Source organism: Xyrauchen texanus, chromosome 14 (assembly GCF_025860055.1).
Source record: "Xyrauchen texanus isolate HMW12.3.18 chromosome 14, RBS_HiC_50CHRs, whole genome shotgun sequence".
NCBI lineage: Eukaryota > Metazoa > Chordata > Actinopteri > Cypriniformes > Catostomidae > Xyrauchen > Xyrauchen texanus.
In genome coordinates, this window is record NC_068289.1 from 13,576,430 (window position 1) to 13,599,321 (window position 22,892).

The 22,892-nt window shown below is 37.6% G+C and overlaps 1 protein-coding gene across 1 annotated transcript in view; it reads left to right on the forward strand.

Annotated features, from left to right (window-relative positions):
- Nucleotides 1–22,892, forward strand: part of col4a2 (collagen, type IV, alpha 2) — a 152,480-nt gene that overhangs the window by 97,342 nt on the left and 32,246 nt on the right. Inside the window, exons 5-14 of the mRNA XM_052142379.1 lie at nt 11,523–11,657; nt 12,620–12,664; nt 14,249–14,365; nt 14,540–14,608; nt 20,347–20,382; nt 20,499–20,552; nt 22,077–22,112; nt 22,274–22,315; nt 22,442–22,510; nt 22,645–22,689. Coding sequence (XP_051998339.1) covers nt 11,523–11,657; nt 12,620–12,664; nt 14,249–14,365; nt 14,540–14,608; nt 20,347–20,382; nt 20,499–20,552; nt 22,077–22,112; nt 22,274–22,315; nt 22,442–22,510; nt 22,645–22,689 — 648 coding nt within the window. The remainder of the gene's footprint in view (nt 1–11,522; nt 11,658–12,619; nt 12,665–14,248; nt 14,366–14,539; nt 14,609–20,346; nt 20,383–20,498; nt 20,553–22,076; nt 22,113–22,273; nt 22,316–22,441; nt 22,511–22,644; nt 22,690–22,892) is intronic.

The window sequence follows — 22,892 nt, forward strand, 5'->3', positions numbered from 1 at the left end:
GTCATAGCAACTGTTGCCCAGCCACCATCTCTCTGACAAACATTTGTTTTTTTCCAACAAGAATATGACAGTAATATGTGATTGAGTAGATTTTAGCAGCATTTTATAGAAATTATCCAAACATTTTAAAAAGATGTTGTTGCCGGTTCACTTGTAATAGTGACACAAGGTACCTGGAGATGATACTCACAGTGTTTTTTTTCTTTTTCTTCTTTTTTATATGTCACTCTTCATTCCAGCCCACGTAAGAATATTATGAGTTCCATTTATGAGAACAGTTTGCCAAAAACTCACTGTTCTCAGCACTCTCCGTTTCATTCCTATGTTCTGCAAAGCTGTCAGTGTAGGCGATGGTAACCAAGGGGGTAGAACTTTGTGAAGGGTCAGTTGAGTTCAGTTTGCTGAACTAGGACAAGTTTATGTGTCAAGTTTAACTTAATTTCATACTTAAAAAACATGTCTCGAGATCCATGCATTCAGCTCACCATTCCAAATACAGTATCTGTATTTTAGTGCAACAGTGTCATATGTAAAATTCAAAAGTGTGTCAGTCTGCTCCGGATACTCTGGTCAGTGACCCTGCATTCCTCCTACATTAGGTTAACAGTTGAGCTGTTGGTCAGCCATTTGTCTGTACTTCCTTCCTTTACTCTCCAGAGTGCTTCCTGTTTCCTGAGTCAGACTCTCAGATTAGAGCTACTGTTTGAAGTTTCAAAAGAGTGTTTCAACAGGTAGAGCAGTTCCACAACATGTGACCCTGAGCGCATGTGTACCTCTGCTCTCTGTAATTGATTGAACAGAGAAAAATCACCACCAACCACTTTAAGACATCATATATTTTGCTCAAGGATAATGTGAATGGTTGGTTTCAGACTTTTGTTTACCATACAAAGTAGAGTACTGTGATTTTTCTTATATCTTTTTACCTGTAATCTGCCCTCACATACAGTATGCTATGTTCACACAGCAGCAGAATACTGTTGTCAGTCCTGTCCATGACAGAGTGCTAAATACAGTTCTGTTTACACATAAATGAAAGTGATAACCACATTATCATGTAAGTGACTTACGACAAATTTTCACAACAAATATGAGCAACAACTAGAGATCGGCACATAACATGAAACTGCTTTGTACAATTGCCCTTCTGCACACAGGGCTGTTTCTAGGCAAAGACGAACTAGGTTGTCACCTAGCGCACAACCAGCTAGGGGGGCACCAATGAGGAGGCCACCACCATGCTCCCTCTTGTGCCTTCACCTGTTCTCCATTGTCTCTGTTTGCATGTTCCACTACTGTCTCCAGAGATAAATTGTTCCATTGGGTTAAATGAAGTCTGATTATATATGTAAATGTGTTTATAGATTCAGTTTTGCAGCCCACCTGCATTGTATGAACAGCAACAAGTGCAGCTTGTGATAGCTAACCGTGCGTTCACACCAGAAGCGGCGAGAGCGTCAAAATTCGCTCTGGCTGTCCTGCCTTCAACCCTCGAGGACGCTCGTGGACACTCTGATGTAGTTGAAATAGGCGGCAACGTTTGTTCAGAATGCTTTGTTTTGTGAACTATAATTAAAGGGGCCACAATTTAAACATCCAGACATGTCGACCATTTACTTTTTGCCGACTTATCACAAGTAGCGTATATCCTCATGAACTCTTTAAAATGTGAAAATAAGAAATCAATCGATGGCAGAAAGTAATTAAAATTATAGTTGTTTGTTATCAAAATAAAATACATTTGTAATAATAACTGTGGTCTTGGTTGTTTTATATCCCTGTAAGCAAACAGGGACAGATCATATATTACTGGGAAACCTGCCACAGCAATAATTCGTTTCTCCTCCATTTTATCTTCGGAACTAATGTTTGGTGGGAACCAAAGTTTACACTGTTGTGTTCTCTAGACTTCGCTAGAGCGGAGCACTTCTATATTCCAATAGGTTGCCGCCGAACCGCGTCACAGCTCATTACCATAATGTTGACTGCACTTGAACTTTCATCTGAAGCCCACACCGCCCATGACTCGCCGCGCCGCCGAGAGACGCTGGCTGTCATTGAAAATGAATGACTTCCGGTCGATTTGACGCTCTCGCTGCCTCTGGTGTGAACGCACGGTAAATGTTGCATGCAAACATAAATTTCGTCTTTACGACAGTATCTTCTTGCGGGAATTTATACAAAGTTATTTTGGAGAGACATGCAGATGAAACAAAGGACAGGAGATTGATTCAAAGAGGAAGAGATTGGGTGAAGCAGATGGAGAGAGCAAGAGGAAATGACCTGTAAGTTTTAAGTCTCCACTCTGAACTGGAGAATCCTGGGATAGTTTCACCCTCACCTGGCACACCCAGGAGCTGTCAGTGGCTTGAACTAATGGCTAATTGCTTATTTCCTCCCCACATATATGCACACTTGGGGCAATGTCTGTTTGTATTTTTCTAAATGCCCTCTCCCCTTCCTTTGGTGTAGTGTTTTTTCCCTCTTTCTGACTCCCTTTTTACATTTGTCATGACTTTTTGGGGAGAATGTTCCACCCAAAATGAAATTCTGTCAACACTTACATGCAACCTTGTTGCTCCAAACCCTTGTTTTTAAAGAATGTTTTGGCTGCAATTTTTCTTGGAATGGAATGGAATGGGGACTGTTGCTATCAGGCTCCAAAAGAAAAACACTATAAAAGTATCATAAAGTGACACTTATTACTTAAATGCTATTTTCTAAAGTATTCTGAAGTTATATGATAGCTTTGTTTGATGAACAAATCAAAATTTAATGCATTAAAAATCTTTCTCCAATCAAATGTGGCATGTTTAGATGTGTCATGTCAGTTTTGATGTCAATATCTATTTAAATTTTGGTTTGTACAAAGCTATTGTATGGTTCAGAAGACTCCATCCTCATGGCCCAGCCACGCCCTCCTCCATGTCATATACCCCCAACTTCCACCTGACATACTCTATCCCTTCCTTAAGGGGAGGAGTTGCCCCTTCGGCCGTTCTGCCACCTGCTGGTCTTCCCCAACTCCTGGGAACTTGGGTAGGACAAGGGGAGGGAGAGGGAAGAGAGAAAGATAGCAGGAGAGCCCAAGAAAGATAGAGGGGAGAGAGAAAAAAAACTCTGGTTCCCGACCACGCCTCCATTCGGTCCTCAGCCTGCTGTCGATTGATCCTCCATGACGCCGAGCGATGGCACTGGATTTCGCCTCCTGTCAGACGGCAGCAGGCTTCTTCATCCCCTGATGGACGCCATTGCCTCCTCTGCTTCCTGGCAGATGCCAGCGGGCTCCTCCGCCTCCTGGTGAACCGCTCCAGTACCATTGAACCAATCCTCTCTAACGGCGCCTCTTCCTCCAGTCCCAGGTTTCCACGCCCTCCTCGTCATCACAAGATGCCACTTCAGGCTTTGAGTAGTGCATAGGGGGCCACATTGTACTCCTTTTGAGATACAATGTTCCGCATTGATTTGGTTTTTGTATCTTTTAAGCCCAGAAAGAGTTGTGTAATCTATTTTCTGTAGTGTGTGTGAGACTAATGGGACAATTGTGCAATTGCCTAAAGTATTGTATTGCTCTGCAAAGGTAGATACTTTTCTATCAGGCATTAAAAAAACTGAATACATTTATGCATTTGGCAGACACTTTTATCCAAAGCAACTTACAGTGCACTTAATACAGGGACAATTCCCTGGAGCAACCTGGAGTTAAGTGCCTTGCTCAAGGACACAATGGTGTTGGCTGTGGGGATCGAATAAATAAAAAATACATATTCGTCTCTCACTTGCATATCAGTGATTACCCCCTCTGCGTGATGATGCCGATATCTATGTTTATATTTTATTAATTTCATCACTGAGAAGGTTTGCCAGCAAACTTAGTAGAACCAAATAGCACAAGCAGCCTCTAGAATGGACACAGAGTGGCTGTATAACACTTTTCCTTGAGCAGACTATCGCACTAGAGTTCGCTAAATTTGTTCAAAGCTAGAAAGAGCACACTCCCGTGAATGGTTGCCAGATTGCACTAAATAAGTAGAATATTAGGTGGAATATTTCCAATTTGTGTAAGTAAAATTTTCTAAATGGGGAGTTTGCATCTCAAACCTGGCAACCCTGAGCATGTTAAACGTTTGTGGAGGCGCATTAGGTCTCAATGAATGATAACTGTAATATCCAATGAAAAAAACGCTTTGTGGCGAGCCATAAATTTTTTGTCTGTCTTAGTCCATTCCTGAACCTACTCATACAAATTATTCATGTATTAGTAGACTCTCTATCATTATATATGTTTCTTTTCTTGATTAAGTTTTGCAAAACATTCTTGTTAGAGTATTATACAACTACAAATCAACATTTCAAGTGCCATACCTGTCATCTGTCACCTTGTAAGCATAAGATTTCATGCTTACTGATAGTGGCACCTGGTGGCTGAGGTTGGTACTGAAGAAGAAAAGAAATTTCATGTGTTGCCTCTTGAGAACAAAAACATTATACAAAAAAAATTAATATTTTACAGAGGGAAAAAATGTAGAGATAAAAAAAACCTAGAGAGAAAAAAAATTAGACAGAAAAATTCTAGAGAGGAAAAAAAAATGAGAGAGAAAAATGTAAAGGAAAAAAATGAGAGAGAAAAATAGACAGCAAAAAAAAAGTTTTTAGAGCGAGAGAAAAAATTTCGACAGGAAAAAAAAATATTTGTAGGACATTGGCGCAGTAAGGCACTAAAACATGTAAAAAAAAAATATATATAAGAAAAGAAATGAAATTCACCCAATTCTTTTTTACAGTGCAGTTCAGGGCTTCCATACTTTATTTTTTGTTCAACAGAAAAAAATAAAAAATAAAATAGGGGTTTGAAAAGACATGCGGGTCCGAGTAGATAATGACAGAATAATTTTTTATTTTTTTGGGTAACCCCTTCTATCAGTTAACACATCTTAAAATCCACAATCCCGGATCCGGGATTTAAAATTACGTCAGTAATAATGTACTTCCAATTTTAAATGTATGCGGAGGAGTTATAAGCTCATATCTGGTACCATTTGAAAGCTTAGAATGTCTACTTTCTTGAGATATGCATCACTTTGGCATTTGTTTTACATTTAAGAAACTTACTTACAATAAATTACATAGTTCCACCCATCAAAAGTCGTGTCATAATTATGTGCGTTTTTGAATACGCATATTTCTCATATCGCTCAAATATGACGCACATGTACAAACCATGTATCAAATGAAAGCTCTCATTGCCAGTAAGAAGTTCCAATAAGTCTTTTTATTGAGGTATAATCACATATCTAATACACTTCGAATGAATCATGAAGTATACAATCAACATTTGTAAACATACAAGTGAAATTATTGAATATTTGCCGTGCTACTCGCACTAGACAGCACAGTTAGCCACAAATGCTACATAATCTTTTACCTTAGGTTATTCTCTGCAAAATGAGCCGCTTTTCAGTGTTTTCTGTGGTTGTGTGCCCAAGTAATCCCTCGAGTGCAGAAACACCACAAAGTAATGTTATATGATATTCAACAATCCAGGAAAATATGTAAACAACCGATCCGGATAAAGCATATACTGCCGTAAAGCTTAGACCCTCCGCTTCCGGCAATGTCTCTCAAGATCAAATAGACCAATCAGGGGCTGTGATATTGCATCCAGACTGTGAAGTGATCACTAGGTAGGTTAGGTGCACAAAACACACAGACGCTGCCTCACCAGACACCAGAGCGCATATTTACCACTTTCAACAGTGTTTTATGTAATGACAAAGGGTTTTCTGTAAAATTACACTGGGATTTTGCATTTATAGCACTGTATATGGGTATGGGGAGACTTTAGATTTGGGTAGGCGGAAAGTACACCAAAAAAGGTAATATTCCTCCCTTCAAATAAATTGAAATAGATATTAAATAAAACATGATACAGACAAAATTCCTTTTTCAGGTATTTGCTGACATCTAGTGGAAACAGCCAAAACTGTCTGCTTGCTGCTAGGGTTTACAGGGCTTGAGTTATACACTTTCAAAAATGAATTTATATAAAAAAAATCAAAAAGCGCCTCTTTTTTTAGGAGGGTTATTACTGTTCAGACAACATATATATTTCATTTTTTTTAATTTTTAGCAGTGTTTTATGCAACTTCAAAGGGTTTCCTGTAAAATGACACCAAAACTGTGTATTTAGGCCAAAGTATGTGGGAATGGGAAGCTTTTTAATTTGGTTAGGCCAAATCCAGGCGGAAATCCCCAAAAATGGCAAGGATCTTGTTAAGGTACTGTTAATCAGAGACACCGGCTTCATCTGTGTGTGTTTATGCAGTTGCATGGAAGGTTATGGCAATGAATCTGAGTCAAGTCCTCACCACACAAACACATACACATTCACTAAATTGTGGTTGATAGGACACAAGCCAAGAACCCTTTCATCTGAGTGCATATGCTGTGTGGTGTGCCAGGAATTTGAATCAGATTGAAGTTCTGCAGATTGCCTATGTTCATGTCTGTCTATCATTTTGTCTCTCTCATTTTAGCTAATGTACAGGTTATGGGAGAGCATTGCCCAGTTCAGTTGCTGCCAAAGCCTCATGAGTCATGAAAGAAGAATATAGAAATAAAGATAAATGTTGCAGACAGGTTGAAATACTCTATTTCACATTGTGTCCTGTCATAAGGGTGGAAATATGCAGGCAAGTGCCAGTTAGAAGCCTGGCTGCAGGGTAAAGATTGAACAGACAGGATTGTGATGACATGGAGGGAGGTGAACAGAGAATGTAGGACAAGAAATCAGGAAGACACATTAATGGGGACAGGATGTGGAAAGGCCAGCAGGGGATAGGCTTGGTAACTGATGACAGCCCAGGGAATTAAAAATCTATTTAATCTTTTCTTGTATCTTAAAGGGACAGTTTGTACAAATTAAAGTTCTGTCATCATTTACTCACCCTCATGTCATCCCAGATGTGTATGACTTTCTTTCTTCTGCTGAACACAAACAAAGATTTTTAGAAGAATATCACAGCTCTGTATGTCCATACAATGCAAGTGAATGGTGACCACTCCAAGAGCTCCATAAAGGAGATGAAGTCTCCAGTGGTACAATCCATGTCTTCTAAAGCAATCCAGTTTATTTTTGGGTGAGAGCAGACCAAAATATAACTTATTTTTTCCCTGTGCATCTTGCTATTGCAGTTTTTAGGCACAATCATGATTTCAAGCTCAATTACACATCATAGTGCTTGACACGTACGCAAGTGCTAGATGGCGTTGTAGAAAGTGTAATCAAGCTTAAAATCTTGATCGAGCCTAGAGACTGCTGATGTCATGATGTACAGTGAAAAAAGTTACATTTTGGACTGTTGGTTACATTTTGGTCACACCAAAGACCAACTGGATCACTTTGGAAGACATTGATTTTAACCACTCAAGTCACACTTTTATGCTGCCTTTATGGGCTTTTTGGAGCGTTTGGTGTTCTGGCCAACATTCAGTTTCATTCTATGGACCAACAGAGCTGAAATATTCTTCTAAATATCTTTGTTTGTGTTCAGTAAAAGATAGAAAGTCATACACATCTGGGATGACATGAGGGTGAGTAAATTATGAGAACATTTTCATTTTTTAGTTGAACTAACCCTTTAAAGGCATAGGGACTGCAAAAATGTATCATTGCACTTGCGGTAAAATGTAATACTTGTTTAAATCTGTAACCCAAAGTATGAGGGATAGTAATAGTTATGCTTCATTTAGCAAAGACTGCTTGTGACACCACATGTGGGAGGTTATGTTATTGCTGAATATTAAGTGAGTTTGTGGATATTTGGCAGAGGGTAGATGTTACATATGCCTTTTAAGAAACAGAGGAGAGAATTTGGTGAACAATACATCTGCTCTGCCATTGTAGTTTGAAGGGATGGGGAAATACACAAAGTGAGCACAGTTGGCAGACTCACTGGAACAGGTTTAACCTCTTATCAGTTGAGAGATCAAGCCAAGCAGACAGATATACATAAGCTCTTGTGTTTATACTCTGACTTTTTGCTTGCATTAGTATGCATTACGCATATCTGTCTCTGTAGTGTAGATAAACATTACAATTAACAGCTTAAAAATCTCTGTCTCTCTTGGAACGTTTCTTAGCAAACGTGTTTTTGTGTGCGTCTCACTGATAACTGTTTTGACGTCAATATCTATTTAAACAGCCTCCATACGCATGCCATTTTCAAGATGCCGTGTTTCAAGAACTTACGTTTTTAAAAACGTGTTTAAAAAAAACTGTATTCTATATCCTGCTGCACCTAGCTTTTTTTAGCTCCAGAAAACCTTCTGAATTGTCCCTTAATGTCTTTGTAATGACATGACATGACATGCATCATTTAAAGAACTCTCTCAAAATCCATGTCAGTGACATTCCACTGCTTTAGAATCACACTGCCTTTATATACTGTATAGATACTATTTTATATTATTTCAAATTCAGCAGTCCATCTATCATTTCCATTTTTTACAAAGCATTTCAGCATGTATTAACATGATATATATGTTCAATTAAATGTGTCATGTAAAAAATACCAAAACAATTAACTAGTAATGCCAGTGTTTTCATTTTATACACATTCAGCATTAGACTATTTTATTTGATCCATCAGTCATGTTCTCTTTCCAGGGCACTGAGACATTCAACATGCTCCATTTCCGTTGTACAATCGTAAACTGTTTTTGTATACTCTCCCTTAAGTTTTAAATCAATTATGAACTGCTTCATGAAAATGAAATATGTTTCATTTTCCTTGGACAAGTCTTATGTTTCTATTTGTATCATATTATTTAATATAGCACCATGGGAATATCTCATCCATTTTACTAAAGCATCAATGCCTTGCAGCACCAAACTCTGTACTGTGGCAGATCAATTAGGTTTGGTTTCACAGACCATGCTAACTACTCCTTTACACAGTTCCAATGATGTCAGGTGGTTGACTCAAAATACATAGGCTGTGTCTATGCTAATATGCTAAGCCTATGCATAAATGGCCTCCTTCTAATACCGAACAGATAAAGGCATCTTAGTAAAAAGAATGTTCATGTTTCAGATACCGCCAATGCCTCACACTTGCTCAATTTTAACAGTAGCCAGCCCTTGTCTCTGAGGTCAAAGTTCAAGAGGCCTCTGGAGCAAGAGAATATCTCACGCACATGCTTCATGTCTGTTTGACTGATGAGGACCTTAAGATTTCTGTATGTATGTGACCCTCTTTATGGAAACTAAAACAAAGTAAAAGATTTGTTCTGGGCTTACATGTTGCAATTTGTTTAGTTTTAGGTAAATACATTAAAACCACTTTTAGAACCACATGGATGTTATGCTGTATTCAAAAGGAATGGTAAAAATTAAGTGAAGAGAGAAAAAACGAGAGGCTTTTATACAAGTAAAATGAGTGGCAAGTCATGGACCAATGATTTTCAATGAGGAGTCGCATATGGGGCTGCAAGGAGTGCCAACTCTCTGTAGCTGTGGGATTTGTATTTTTTTGTGTAAGTTTCGGATGAGTTTAAATATTTTAACTTGTGTGACTAGACTGTACGTGAATATCCAAGTATACCTCCAAGTAGAATTTTCACCTAGGGCCCTAATATGCTCAGAAATGGCCCTGCAACAAATACTCTCTCCCATTCAATGACTTTAATCAATATTCTTAGAATAAATTGTAAGTGCATTATTACTGCCACCAGGTGGCAAACTGTGAGAGTCTCATCCATTGGTCACTGACAGTGAAAAGGGCAGCTCCGTAATCCTTATCATGCAAATCAGTCTCTACAACCAGTCTCTTTTTTTTTGCATGGCAAATATCCAGCACACTACCCAGATGCCTCTTTTAATCTGGGATGTTTTTTATGCTCTGTTGACATATATGTGTGTGGCATGGGGGGTCGTGTGTCGGTCTGCGGGAGAGAGAGAGAGAGCGGTAAGGCTTGTCACCTGGTTTGTAATTACCTCTAACACCCGTGTCTTGTTATAGTGATACGGAGAGAGACATTAAAGGAACGCCAAGTGTCGAGAGAGAGTGTCCAGAATGCACGCCAGCCAGAGTGTGCGACCTATATCATTTATATTATAGCGACGGTTACCGTCGTGTGTACAAACAAGAAGTGCAAAATTAAAGTACTGACCTTGAACCTGCTTCATTGTCTCCTGACTCCTCCATCACCCCAACCAAACCAGTTCACAATGTGCTTTGTGTGAATGGCATCATATATGTAGTATTTTCGTTTACCAGACAAAGTGTGTCCTTCATATTCTCTTGCCTCATTCTTAACAGGATATAAAATCTGTTGTCGTGTGTGCACTGGTTTAGGATTAAGCCCAAGAGTGCTCGAGACAGCAGGGCGTCTGTTTATCAATGCATTCGATCAGAGTAAAACATGGGTTTGTTTAGCGTATTTAAGTTCTACCCATCACACATCTCAAGACATAAACAAACAAGCATAATCCAGAGCTGTAATGATCCACCTTGTACATAGTCTTGAGAAACCACCTCTCATCCACCACACTTGATAATGATACAGAAAAAAGTACTGACCCAAACCTTTCTACACAGAGTCTATTAGAACTCTGAATTGTTGTCCTTCGTTTGTAGACTTTGGCGGTTGAAGACTTGTGTAAATTATATTAATTCACGTTAATCATCCAAATAAATTCAAGCAAACTGTTTAAACAAACAACAAATATATGGCAAGTTTAGTATGACCTAACATGCTAAACTTGTAATACACTCAAAATGTATATGCAGTGTTTCCTTAAGAGCACTGGATGGCGCTATAGAGCCTTAAAATGTGTTTTGAGATTGCCCTCTAGTGGTCATGATGTTTAATTTAAAGAGGGGGAAAATCCATCTCTGGGCAAATAATTATTTTTATGTATTTATTTATAGCATTTTTTGATAATAGGCATTTCCTGGTTAGTGGTAAGTGCATATATAATTAATATAATAGATTTCCCTGGAATTATGTTTATGATTATTTAATAGTTGTGAAGGTGTTTTTATTTTAATTATTACATTTTCCAAAAAATTAATAAATTATATATATATATATATATATATATATATATATATATATATATATATATATATATATATATATATATATTTTTTTTTTTTATTATAATTCTTTTTTTTTACCTTCAGTATGCATGTTTTACTTGTTACAGTTTAAAATTGTTTATCATTAACACATATTTATTGGTCAATATAAGGTTAATACCTTATTTAATATAAGGGAAATATCAACAATGCATAATGGTGCACCCATAACAAACAGTAAAATCAATCACACCTTCTATGGTCTCTGTGTGCTGCTGCTTTGTGGTGTTGCCACAAATTGCATCCCATATTAATGCAAATGTTAAAAAACATGCTTTTATGGTGTAATTTGCATTTCATATTCTAAAACCTTTTCACCCACTGTAAACACACACACTTTCATCTGATTAAAATCTCTATGTTGCATCTGATCCACAGGGTTTACCCGGTCACCTAGGCTCCCAGGGCCCCACAGGCCCTCCAGGGCGCCAAGGAGACCCAGGCCTCCAGGGCTCTAAAGGAGAGAAAGGAGACCATGGCAAAGGAGGTGTCATGGGACCGAAAGGAAGTGTGGTGAGTCTCTCAGTCTAATGTAGATACATTTTAACTATTTGAAAAACCCTTGAAAAACTGATAAGATGAGAAGCTGATCGGAAATTCTTTTTTTTTTATTACACTTAGATGCATTTCATCACAAACGCTGATTCAAATCCATAGTGATTCTGTCATTCTGCAGAAATAATACAAAAGTTACAAATGACAGATAAAAATATCCTTGACGGACATTTTACTGTTTTGATACATTTTTTAATATATCCTTGTGAAAGTCCACCAAACCGTGAAGAAAATACTACATTGTACTATTTTAGCCCCTGTTTCAGAACAAGCTACAGGTCTGAAAATCACTCTATTGCAATTGCAATTTTACTCATGTTGGTATTTTGTCAGAGAGAGATAATTGCCGTGATTCATTATGTGTGTCACACCTCCACCATTTTTAATCAGCAAGTGTGTCATACCTCTGACTGAAGAGAGCGAGATCTCAGCAAAGAGTCTGCATGTGTGACACCCTCAGGCAAAACGAGTTGATTTGAGTCTGCTAGTGTAGAGCCAGCTTTAGCAGGGTGGCAGATGGCCGATGTAATGCTATTTAAAGATTTAAGATAAGATGTACAAAACATTTCTGAATTTAAATGAAAACTTATATTTATCAAATATTTATCGTATTTAAAATAAAATGAAAATGATCTTTGTTATCAGCCAATTCGGCATGTATAATTTTCATCCAGTGTTGATAATTTCAATATAGCCAAATATCAGCCAATTAATTAGCCTAATCCATGCATCAATCTATCAATAATAAATATCAACAATGTTTTGATTTAATTTTAAAGAAAATTATGTGAACTGACAAGACATATACCTTATCAGCCCTTTTAGAACATACTCAAGAGCATCTTTGAGAGAATGAGAGAGTTTAAAAAATAAAACCTTTGTGGAGGACAGTGACATGTGATGTGCTTGACTTTTTTTAGGGAATGGAGGGGGTTCCAGGGTTTGTTGGTGCAGATGGTGTTCCGGTAAGTATGTTTTTGTGCTGTATTTATCCAAAATATTATGTTTCAAATTGGAAACATATACTCAATGTACAGTACAATAAAGCAATAAGCCATGAGTGCTACAGTGATTTTGCCACCTTTTTATGGGGGGTTTTTAAGGCACAATGCAAAGTGGATTTTTATACAAAAGCAGCAACAGCAGTATTATAAAAGAAATCAAAGTGCAATTAAAACAGTATTTAAATGTATTTAAATTAACAATAATTTATTCATGAACTCTAAATGAAGAATTAACAATTATTCTGGCATGTATTATAGTTAATCAGCCTAACTGCTGGCTGTTTACAGTTGCCAAGCAACTTAATATAAATGTACATCACAGTGTTTGTGACGAGGAGGAGGGCGTGGCCGGGCCGTGATGGAACACAGCCGGTGCTGACCAGCTGATTCAGAGATGATGACATGAAGATGAACACAAGTGCAGTTTATTTTTCAAACGTGGAATCCCAAAAACCCCAACTACAAACGTGAACTAAACAAAAACATGGTCTTGACATAAACATGACATGACTTGATTAGACTTAAACTTGACTAGACTTAAACTTGTCTAGACTAGACTAGACTAGACTAGACTAGACTAGACTAGACTAGACTAGACTTAAACTTGACTAGAACAAAACAAAGTTACATTCACACATACATATAATACCTTACACCAGACAATGGCAAACATGAGGACTTAAATACAAGGACATGGTAGAACACATGACAAAGATGACCAATGACAATAGACGATGACTATAAACAGATAACAAGACTAAATTAACTTTAACCAATGCAAAGACAATACTAATAAAAAGTAATCAAACAATAAACCAATGAAAACAACTCACATGAACAGGGGAAACACATGACAAGATCACATGAGGGAACAGGAAATCACATGACAGGAACGGGAACTAAACTTGAAAAAAAAAAAAAGACATGAAAAACATGAAACAACAGAATAAACATGGCAGTCACAGTGTTTATCTGCATTTTTCATCCAGCTTCAAATATGGCTCTTTCCATTAGAATTGAGATTAGGAAATATTTGTTTTATAATATACCATAAATACCTTTACTCATCCTATAAAATCTAAATCAAAATGTTGAGGCTTTTAGTTCATGCCTCTTAGCTTTGACTCTACTGAAGCTTATCTATATGCTGCAAAATTCACTTTTAGCAGATGTATGCATTTAAAATGTAGTGTCTCTTCTGGGAATACAGACCAAACTTATTGATGACTCATACTGCACTCAGTTAATTTGTCCAATCGTATGCTCTCTAAAACAAGAATGTCCCTCCTCTTTTATAACACCCACCTCTGACTAGTCATATTCATGGCTGTGAAGTTAGCTAAAAGCTATTGGCTTTTCAAAAAAAAAAGGGCAAACCCTTTGATTTGTCTAACATCCTGTTTCAATAGGAAAAACGTCAATTTGTGAAAGAAAACTGAGCTTTTCAAGCCAATTCACAGGGATGTAAAAAATTCTGTTTATTTTGCATGCTGAATTCACCCTACATGAATCATTGAAAGTGAAACAATACGTTTCTCTCATTAGGGTCATCCAGGGCCATCTGGTCCTCGTGGAAAACCTGGAGCTGATGGCTGTAATGGAACTCGTGGAGATTCTGGAACACCAGGCATTCCAGGATCCGAAGGCATCCCTGGAATATCAGTATGAGCGTTAATGTTTTGTGTGTGGCAGAAAGAATTATAGGGACATTGAGACAAACTCTACTGCATACATAACACTTAGACCCTCCTATCCCACAATGGTTTTATTTGTTCTTTCTCTTTAAATCACATTCTATATATGTACCCATCTATCTGTATATTTGTTCCTCTCTAGGGCTACAAAGGAATGAAGGGGAAGAAGGGTGAACCGTTGAAGATTGAGGTCTTTATGGAAAGATTCCGGGTAAGAAACGTTTCTATTGTGGGCTATCTGACAGTGTTTTTACCCTAAGAGGGGTTGCTCTTTCATAGCTCAGGAGACTTAACCTCCTCAGACCTGAGTGTGACTGCTGTGAGCATTTTCCATTTCCCTTTTTGATTTATAACTAGTAGCACCTAATAAACATGGAAAATAAAATAAAACTTTCTAGAGCAAATAGTTTTCCTAAAAATGTATGTCCACATACTAAGTTGTGAAATTTTAAATATACCAAGCTATAGATATTCATATTTGTTCATACATTTTTTTATTATGTTTCAGGAGTGTTGGTTATTCATGTTTTTGAGATGTTACAGGCATTACATCAGAAATTAGCATAATTAATTCTGATTCAAAGTAATGGCCAGCATCATCCAACCATGTTAAAATAAAATGTAGAATTATAGCATTCTGAATCTATTTTCTGATTACCATTGTCCCATGTCTGTCAAAGATGTTGAGAGGTCCATACATCATCTGTAGCCTGAAACTGAACTTTTGGATGGATTTTAGTATTGAATGCATTTAGCTGCATAAAAAGGTATAGGATGCTTCCTTGTTCGCTATTTAGTGAACGACTTAACCTCCAGTGTGCTGTCTGTCTGCACTGGTCTCAAAACGGTTAAAAATGCACCTTATTTATTTATTTATTTTTTATTTAACCTTTATTTAACCAGGTTTGTCTCATTGAGATACAAAATCTCTTTTTCAAGAGAGACCTGGCCAAGATAGCAGAACAAATTAGATCACGCAATCACAAAACAAACACAAAAGAGGCAAAGACAACTCAAGTGCATTTCAATTAAATAAAAGTGCCATTAATTAAAACATTTGCACTTGTTGATGGACAATAGTTTTAACATAACCTTTAAAATCATTTAAGGAAATTAGACACTGTAGTTTAAGTGTTTTCTGTAGGTCATTCCAAGTAGAAGGTGCAACAAACATGAAAGCCTTTTTGAACAACTCTGTCCGGGCTTGAGGTACATTCAATTAAATAGTTTTCTAGGTAAAAGAAATAGATTCAGATATGTAACATGGAAGCCTGCCTATAATGCCCTTATATATAAAGATATAAAGGTGAGTAAGCCGGCGATTTGATAGAGAAGGCAAATTCACTGTGGAGTAAAGTGTACAGTGATGAGTGAGGGGTCTGCTATTTGAAATAAATCTTAAAGCTCCATGAAACACAGCATCCAAACTCTGAAGGCACTTAGATGGGGCATTCATATACAACAGATCACCATAATCAATAATAAAGAGAAATGTGGCATCGACTATCCTTATTCGGGCAGAAAAAGTAAAACAAGATTTGTTCCTAAAGAAAAAACCTAGCTTTAGTTTAAACTTTTTTACTAGATGCTGTATATGAAGCTTAAAAGAAAGATGATCATCAATTCAAAATCCTAAATATTTATAAGATGAAACTACCTCAATTGTTTTACCCTGGTTAGTAACAATATTCAGGTCTTACTCATTTTTCCTTGAGTTTGAAAAACCATTACTTTGGTCTTCTCTGCATTAAGCACAAGCTTTAATTGATAAAGCTGTGCTTGCACTATATCGAAAGCAGTTTGCAAGCATTCATACGCCTTCCTAATGGTAGCTGCACAACAATAAATAACCGTATCATCTGCATAAAAATGGAAAAAGTATGTTGGACATTTTCCCCCAGACAGTTTATATAAATAGTGAATAAAAGTGGCCCCAGAATGGAGCCCTGTGGGACCCCTGTACAGATTGATAAATATTTTGATGTTAGGCCATCAACTTGCGTAGCTTGAGTCCTATCAGCGAGGTAGTTGATAAACCAGCCCACAGAGTGCTGAGACAAACCTATACTGATCAGTCTCTGAGTTAGTATGCTATGGTCAACAGTGTCAAATGCTTTGGACAGATCAATGAACAGAGACACACAGTGTTTCTTGTCATCAAGTGCTTTGACTATATCATTAATTACTTTTATAGCAGCAGTGGTAGTGCAGTGTTTTTTCCTGAAACCAGATTGATGCTTAGATAAAATTGACTGAGCATTTAAATACTTTTTCACTTGTTCACTAACAAAAGATTCCAACACTTTGGCCAATGCTGAAAGTTTGGAAATGGGTCTGTAATTATTAGGCAAGGTAGATTCACCTCCTTTCAAAAGTGGTAAAACATAAGCAGACTTCCAAACCTTGGGAATTTTGTTTGTGACCAGTGAAAGATTAAAAAGATGAGTCAGAGGTTCAGCTAGGATATCTGCAGCTAATTTCAAAAAGAAAGCTTCTAAGTGATCGGGGCCCACAGGTTTTCGAGGATTCAATTTCTTCAGGGCTTTTTGAACATCAGCAACAGAGAAGGAGATAAAACTAAAAGTTTTGTCGGCAGTAATAAAGGTGTCATTTACAGGCTCCGACACTATAGGGGCAACATAATCAAACAAGAACCCAGATGATATGAAATGCTCATTAAAACAATTTAAAATTTCTACTTTGTCAGATATAGACACACCATACTTAACTAGAGATTTATAAAAAAAAATTAACTAGAGAAACTAGATTTTCATCCTAACTCTATAAAAAGCCTCTGAAAGCAAAATATTTCAGCTTTTGGATGAACCAATTTATTCTCTGTGAAAATGCGTATTAAATATATAAGATTGTATTAACTGATGTTAATGAATAGAATCGTATTAAACAGAGATAACAAAATTAAACATAACAAAATGTATAATAAAATGAAGCTACATGACCCACAGATGTGTTAGAGTTGAAACATATTTTTATACTTTTGAAGAAATGTAGACATCATGTTTATCAGCGTGCTGTTGCATGAAAATTTTATGGATTTTTTAAAGGAGATTTCAGTTATGTTTCATTTAAAGGGATATTTCACCCAAAAATGAAAACGCTCATCATTCACTCACCCTCATGCCATTCTAGATGTGTATGACATTCTTTATTTTGCTGAACACAAATTAAAATTTTAGAAGATATATGTTAGCTCTGTAGGTCCATACGATGCAAGTGAATAGGTACCAACATTTTGACAACTAAAATGCATATAAACATAAAAGGAATCCTTAAGAATCCAGTGGTTATATCCATGTTTTCAGAAGCAATGTGATAGGTGTGGGTGAGAAGAAAGTGAAAATAGAGACTGATAGAAAAAAAAGACTTTTCACCCACACTTATCATATTGCTTCTGAAGACATGAATTTAACCACTAGAGTGGATAATTTGATGCTGCCTTTATGCCATAGCTGTGAATGTAGGTACCCATTCACTTGCATTGTATGGACTTACAGAGCTGGAATATGCTTCTAAATAAATCTCTGTTTTTGGTCAGCAGAAGAAAGAAAGTCATACACATCTGGGTTGGCATATGAGTAAATGGTGAGAGAATTTTCATTTTTGGATGATCTATAACTTTAAGGATCAACTTTCAAGTATCAAGACGTTCTTAGGAGAAATTAAAATAGATGCAAATGAGACAATTTTTGTCAAAAAGTAACAGAAATGAGCTATAAAATAAATGTGGATAGCATAACTGAGAGCTTTTGTGTGGGGGTTAAAATTGGAGGGTGAGGAGTGTGTCAATAATATTTTTTTGACCATTGACATAATGTCTGGTCCAGTTTGCAGCTTAGAATATTCAGAATATACACTGCCAGCCAAAAGTTTGGAATAATGTACAGATTTTGCTGTTTCGGATGGAAATTGGTACTTTAATTCACCAAAGTGGCATTCAACTGATCGATCACAAAGTATTGTCAGGATAAGTATTGTCAGTAAAAACAGCACCCTAACTATTTGAAAAAGTTATCTTTCAAACCTAGACAGGCCCCATTTCCAGCAGCCATCACTCCAACACCTTATTCTTGAATAATCATGCTAAATTGCACATTTTGTACTAGAAAATCACTTATCATTAAATCAAACACAGTTGAAAGCTATTTTGTTCATTAAATGAAGCTTGACATTGTCTTTGTGTTTGTTTTTGAGTTATCACTGTATGCAATAGACTGGCATGTCTTATGGTCAATATTACGTCAAAAATGGCAAAAAAAAGAGTCAACCATTGTTTTGAGAAATGAAGGTTATACAATGCTTGAAATTGCCAAAAAACTGAAGCTTCCATACAAAGGTGTTGTAAAGCAGTTCAATGGAGAGGAGGAGGTGAGAACCGGCTTGACAATATTAATAATATTTTAAGGTGAAATGGAAAACAAAAGACACAAACACACACATAGGACAGACAGCTGCCCATAAACATTCTCTCTCTGTCGCACCACCGTATGCAGTCAGTCTTTTTCCTTCTCGAAGGCTTGATTAACCTAATAAGGGACCGGGTGTGTAAAATCAAGACCCAGCCCCGCTCTCCACCCTGTCACATTCCTCCCTCACTCTCTCAAGCTGGGGATCCCCCGGCATGACGCACACACCCCGCCCTCTTTCCCTGGGAGAGGGCGCGCCTTATGCCCCGTCTGCCGGTAGGTCATACCCGCCTTCCTGAATCTGGGAGGGGACAGGGGGAGGGAAACAATAATGAAAAATAGGGGGATTTAAAAGAGAGGGAAAAGGCCATTGCGGAGAAGCAGTGGGAGAAAGAGGGGAGAGAGAGAGAAAGAAAAAAAAACACTTACTCACCGGTTCTCCCACACACCATAGCTTGATCCTCGGCCACTCCTCCACCCTTTAGTGGATGACAGCCGCACCTCCCCGGGCAGATCGGAGGCAGTCCTCCAGCCCCTGGCGGACGGAACGCCCCGCTGCCTTCTCCCACTCCAGGTGGTCGGCAGTGAGCCGCTCGCGGTTAGGGGACCGCCCTGTCACAGGTGTACACAAAGACAAAGGACAACTAGCTCTAACAAGGACAGAAAGAGATGTGGAAGGCCAGATTTACAACTAAACAAGAGGATAAGTACATCTCTAAATGGACGCCTCACGTGTCCTCAGCTGACAGCTTCATTGAATTCTACCCGCTTAACACCAGTTTCATGTACAACAATAAAGAGAAGACTCAGGGTGTGCAGGCCTTATGGGAAGTATTGCAAAGAAAAAGCCAGTTTTGAAACAGAAAAACAAAAAGAAATGGTTAGAGTGGGAAAAGAAACACAGACATTGGACAACAGATAATTGGAAAAGAGTGTTATGGATCTTAACCCCATTGAGCTTTTGTGGAATCAGCTAGACTGTAAGGTGCATGAGAAGTGCCTGACAAAACTGCCACATCTATGGCAAGTGCTACAGGAAGCGTGGGGTGAAATGTCACCTGAGTATCTGGACAAACTGACAGCTAGAAAATCAAGGATTTGCAAAGCTGTCATTGCTGCATGTGGAGGATTTTTTTTGGATGAGAACTCTTTGAAGTAGTTTAAGAAGTTCAGAATTTTTTTAAAATTGTAATAGAACTTTTTCTCATTATTAATGTCATGACTATACATTGTGATCAGTTGAATGCCACTTTGGTGAATTAAATTAACAATTTCTTTCCATAATAGCAAATCTGTACATTATTCCAATCTTTTGCCTGCCAGTGAACAAGAATATACAAGTCTATGCATGAATATCTAGTTAAATTGCTGCTAAAGGCTTAAAAAACAAAACAGTTTTCAAAGATTTTATGCCACTAAACTTGCAATCTTTGTGGACCGGTGCAAGCTGACCCCCGGAAATTGTATATTACTTATAAATCATGCAACTGCAAATATGTTCTTATCATATTCTGTTGTATTACAGGGAGATCCAGGACAGTCAGGCTATGATGGATTCATTGTAAGTTTTACTGTATTTTATCCTTTTGTCTTCCGACAATAGAAAATGAGTTGTCACAGATGAAAAGTTGGGAAGAAATCAAGTGTTTTATAAAACATCTCATTTAAATTTCACAGGGACCACCTGGAAACCAAGGTTACAGAGGATTGCCTGGAGAACAAGGTCTTTTGGTGAGTTATTAATCATATACCTACTGAGATGGCGCCACAGATTGGTGCCTCTGTGTGGAGCTCTCTAGCCTGTTTGTCACTTTTGTTTGTTTGTCATGTTTTATGTCTCTCTTTCCCAATCAGTTTTACCAGGGATGAACTGCTGAATTTTTGGCAGACCATACCTAGTAATTTTTTGTTGGTATTTGATTATTCAGACGTTTTATTAGATATCTTAGTTGGAGGCGCAGCGGTGTGAAGTTTCGACAACGTGGCTTTAGGACTCCACTGCCGAGTGTTCATCTGGCGAATGTCCACTCCCTCGCCAACAAAACGGACAAACTGCTTCTGCTCACTCAAACAAATAAGGACATTTCTAACCTGGCTTAACGAAAATTGGTGTACAGATGCATGGACAACAGCATTGAAGAAGATGTGCTGTCCTCATTTAGAAGCAGTCTACAAAAACTCTAAGCCTTTCTACTGGTTGCGGGTGTTTTCCTCATTCATTCTGGTGAGGGTTTATATCCGAACCTGAGGTCGGACAACCACATAGACTCCATTGTGAAAAAGGCTCAGCAGAAGGAAGTACAACCTCTTACTTCCTTCGCCAGCTGAGGAAGTTCAACCTGCCACAGGAGCTGCTGACACAGTTCTACTCAGACGTCATGGAGTCTGTCCTGTGTACATCTACAACTGTCTTGTTTGGTTCAGCCACCAAATCAGACAGAAGGAAACTACAACAGACAGCCAGGACTGCTGAGAAGATTATTGGTTCCCCCTGCCCACCATCCAAGACCTGTACGTCTCCAGAGTGAGGAAACGTGCAAGTAGAATCAGTCTGGACCCCACACACCCTGCCCACTCCCTCTTTGAACTGTTGCTCTCTGGCCGGCACCACAGAGCACTGAGCGCCAGGACATCCAGGCACAAGAACAGTTTTTATCCTCAGGCCATTATCCACATGAACAAATAAACTGCCTCAGGACTCCACCATAGTGCAATAATGTAAATACATATATCATGTATATATGTAAATTCACATATTTAATTCAATAAATGTACATACCCCTACCTTGCACATACATTACCACTTGCACATGTACATGTACATTCTGTTATACAGTATGTCCTATTATTTGTATGTCTATTTATAATCTTACCTTGTTTTATGTTCTGTGTCTTACTGTAATGTTCTATGTGCACTTGTTTCTCCAATCACCAAAAAAAGAAAATGACTTAAAGCTCATTCTGATTTTGATATGCACAACACAATTGTGCTGGTTGCTTTATTTCAAACCTAATACCTCTTCTTCTTGATGACTTATCTATAGTCACTGGTCTTTGGGTATGTGGAACAGTTACTAGTGTGTTGTTTCTTAGTGTTTTTCCTTTGCTTGGTTCTTAGTTTTTGGTCCCAACTGAAAGACCACCTTAACAAGCATGCAATTCCATGTTGGTCTAGGCTGGTTTATTCTGGACCAGAATTTATAGTACACTTTTTAAATGTGTACTATAAATAAACCTTTTATTATTTTTCTTTAGGGCCCCCCTGGTTTTAAAGGCTTGAAAGGACAAAAGGTGAGCTGTTCAAAATTGAACTACAATTTGATCCATTTTCTAAAAAATGTATCTGCAAATTGAAACTTTTTGTAACTGCACAATATCTATGGTTTCTTCATAGTAATGTTGATAAATAGCCATCTTCCAACTGATGTTGTGCATATGTTGCCACTATACAGGGTGAAAGCACTAAGACATTACCAGGAGTCAACGGAGATCAGGTGAGAGAAATGTTTTGTGGCTCATACTAATGTCGAGAATTATGATTGAGAAAAATGAGTTATCAAAAATGATGGTCTGTATTCTGTGCTGGTTTTACTGAGCTGCATTTCACATACTCATTACAGGGGGATGTTGGAGAACCTGGCCCAGCAGGACTTTTCCAACACACCAGCCCACCCCCTCCAGAATTTCAGGCAGGATTTAATGAGTTTCTAAAAATATTACAAATTGATTTGCTTTCACAGGGTTTAATTTTATTTAATAGCATCAGAAGTGGTCTCTCTACTTAAATTTGTATCTCTTTAATTTTATGGGTTTTCTTTCACAGGGTAGAAAAGGTGCAACAGGTTATAAAGGAGAACCAGGAGATGTGGTAGGTGGCATAAAAGCTTGGTGAACATACAATAAGGTTGTATTCATTAACATGTACTAACATTAAACAATACTTTTACAGCACATTAAACTTGGTTAATGTTAGTTTTAACATACACATTAGTAATGCATTTTTTTTATCAAAAGTTGTATAGTATGTTGACATTAGTTAATGCATTATGGATGAACAATTGATTTTTTTTT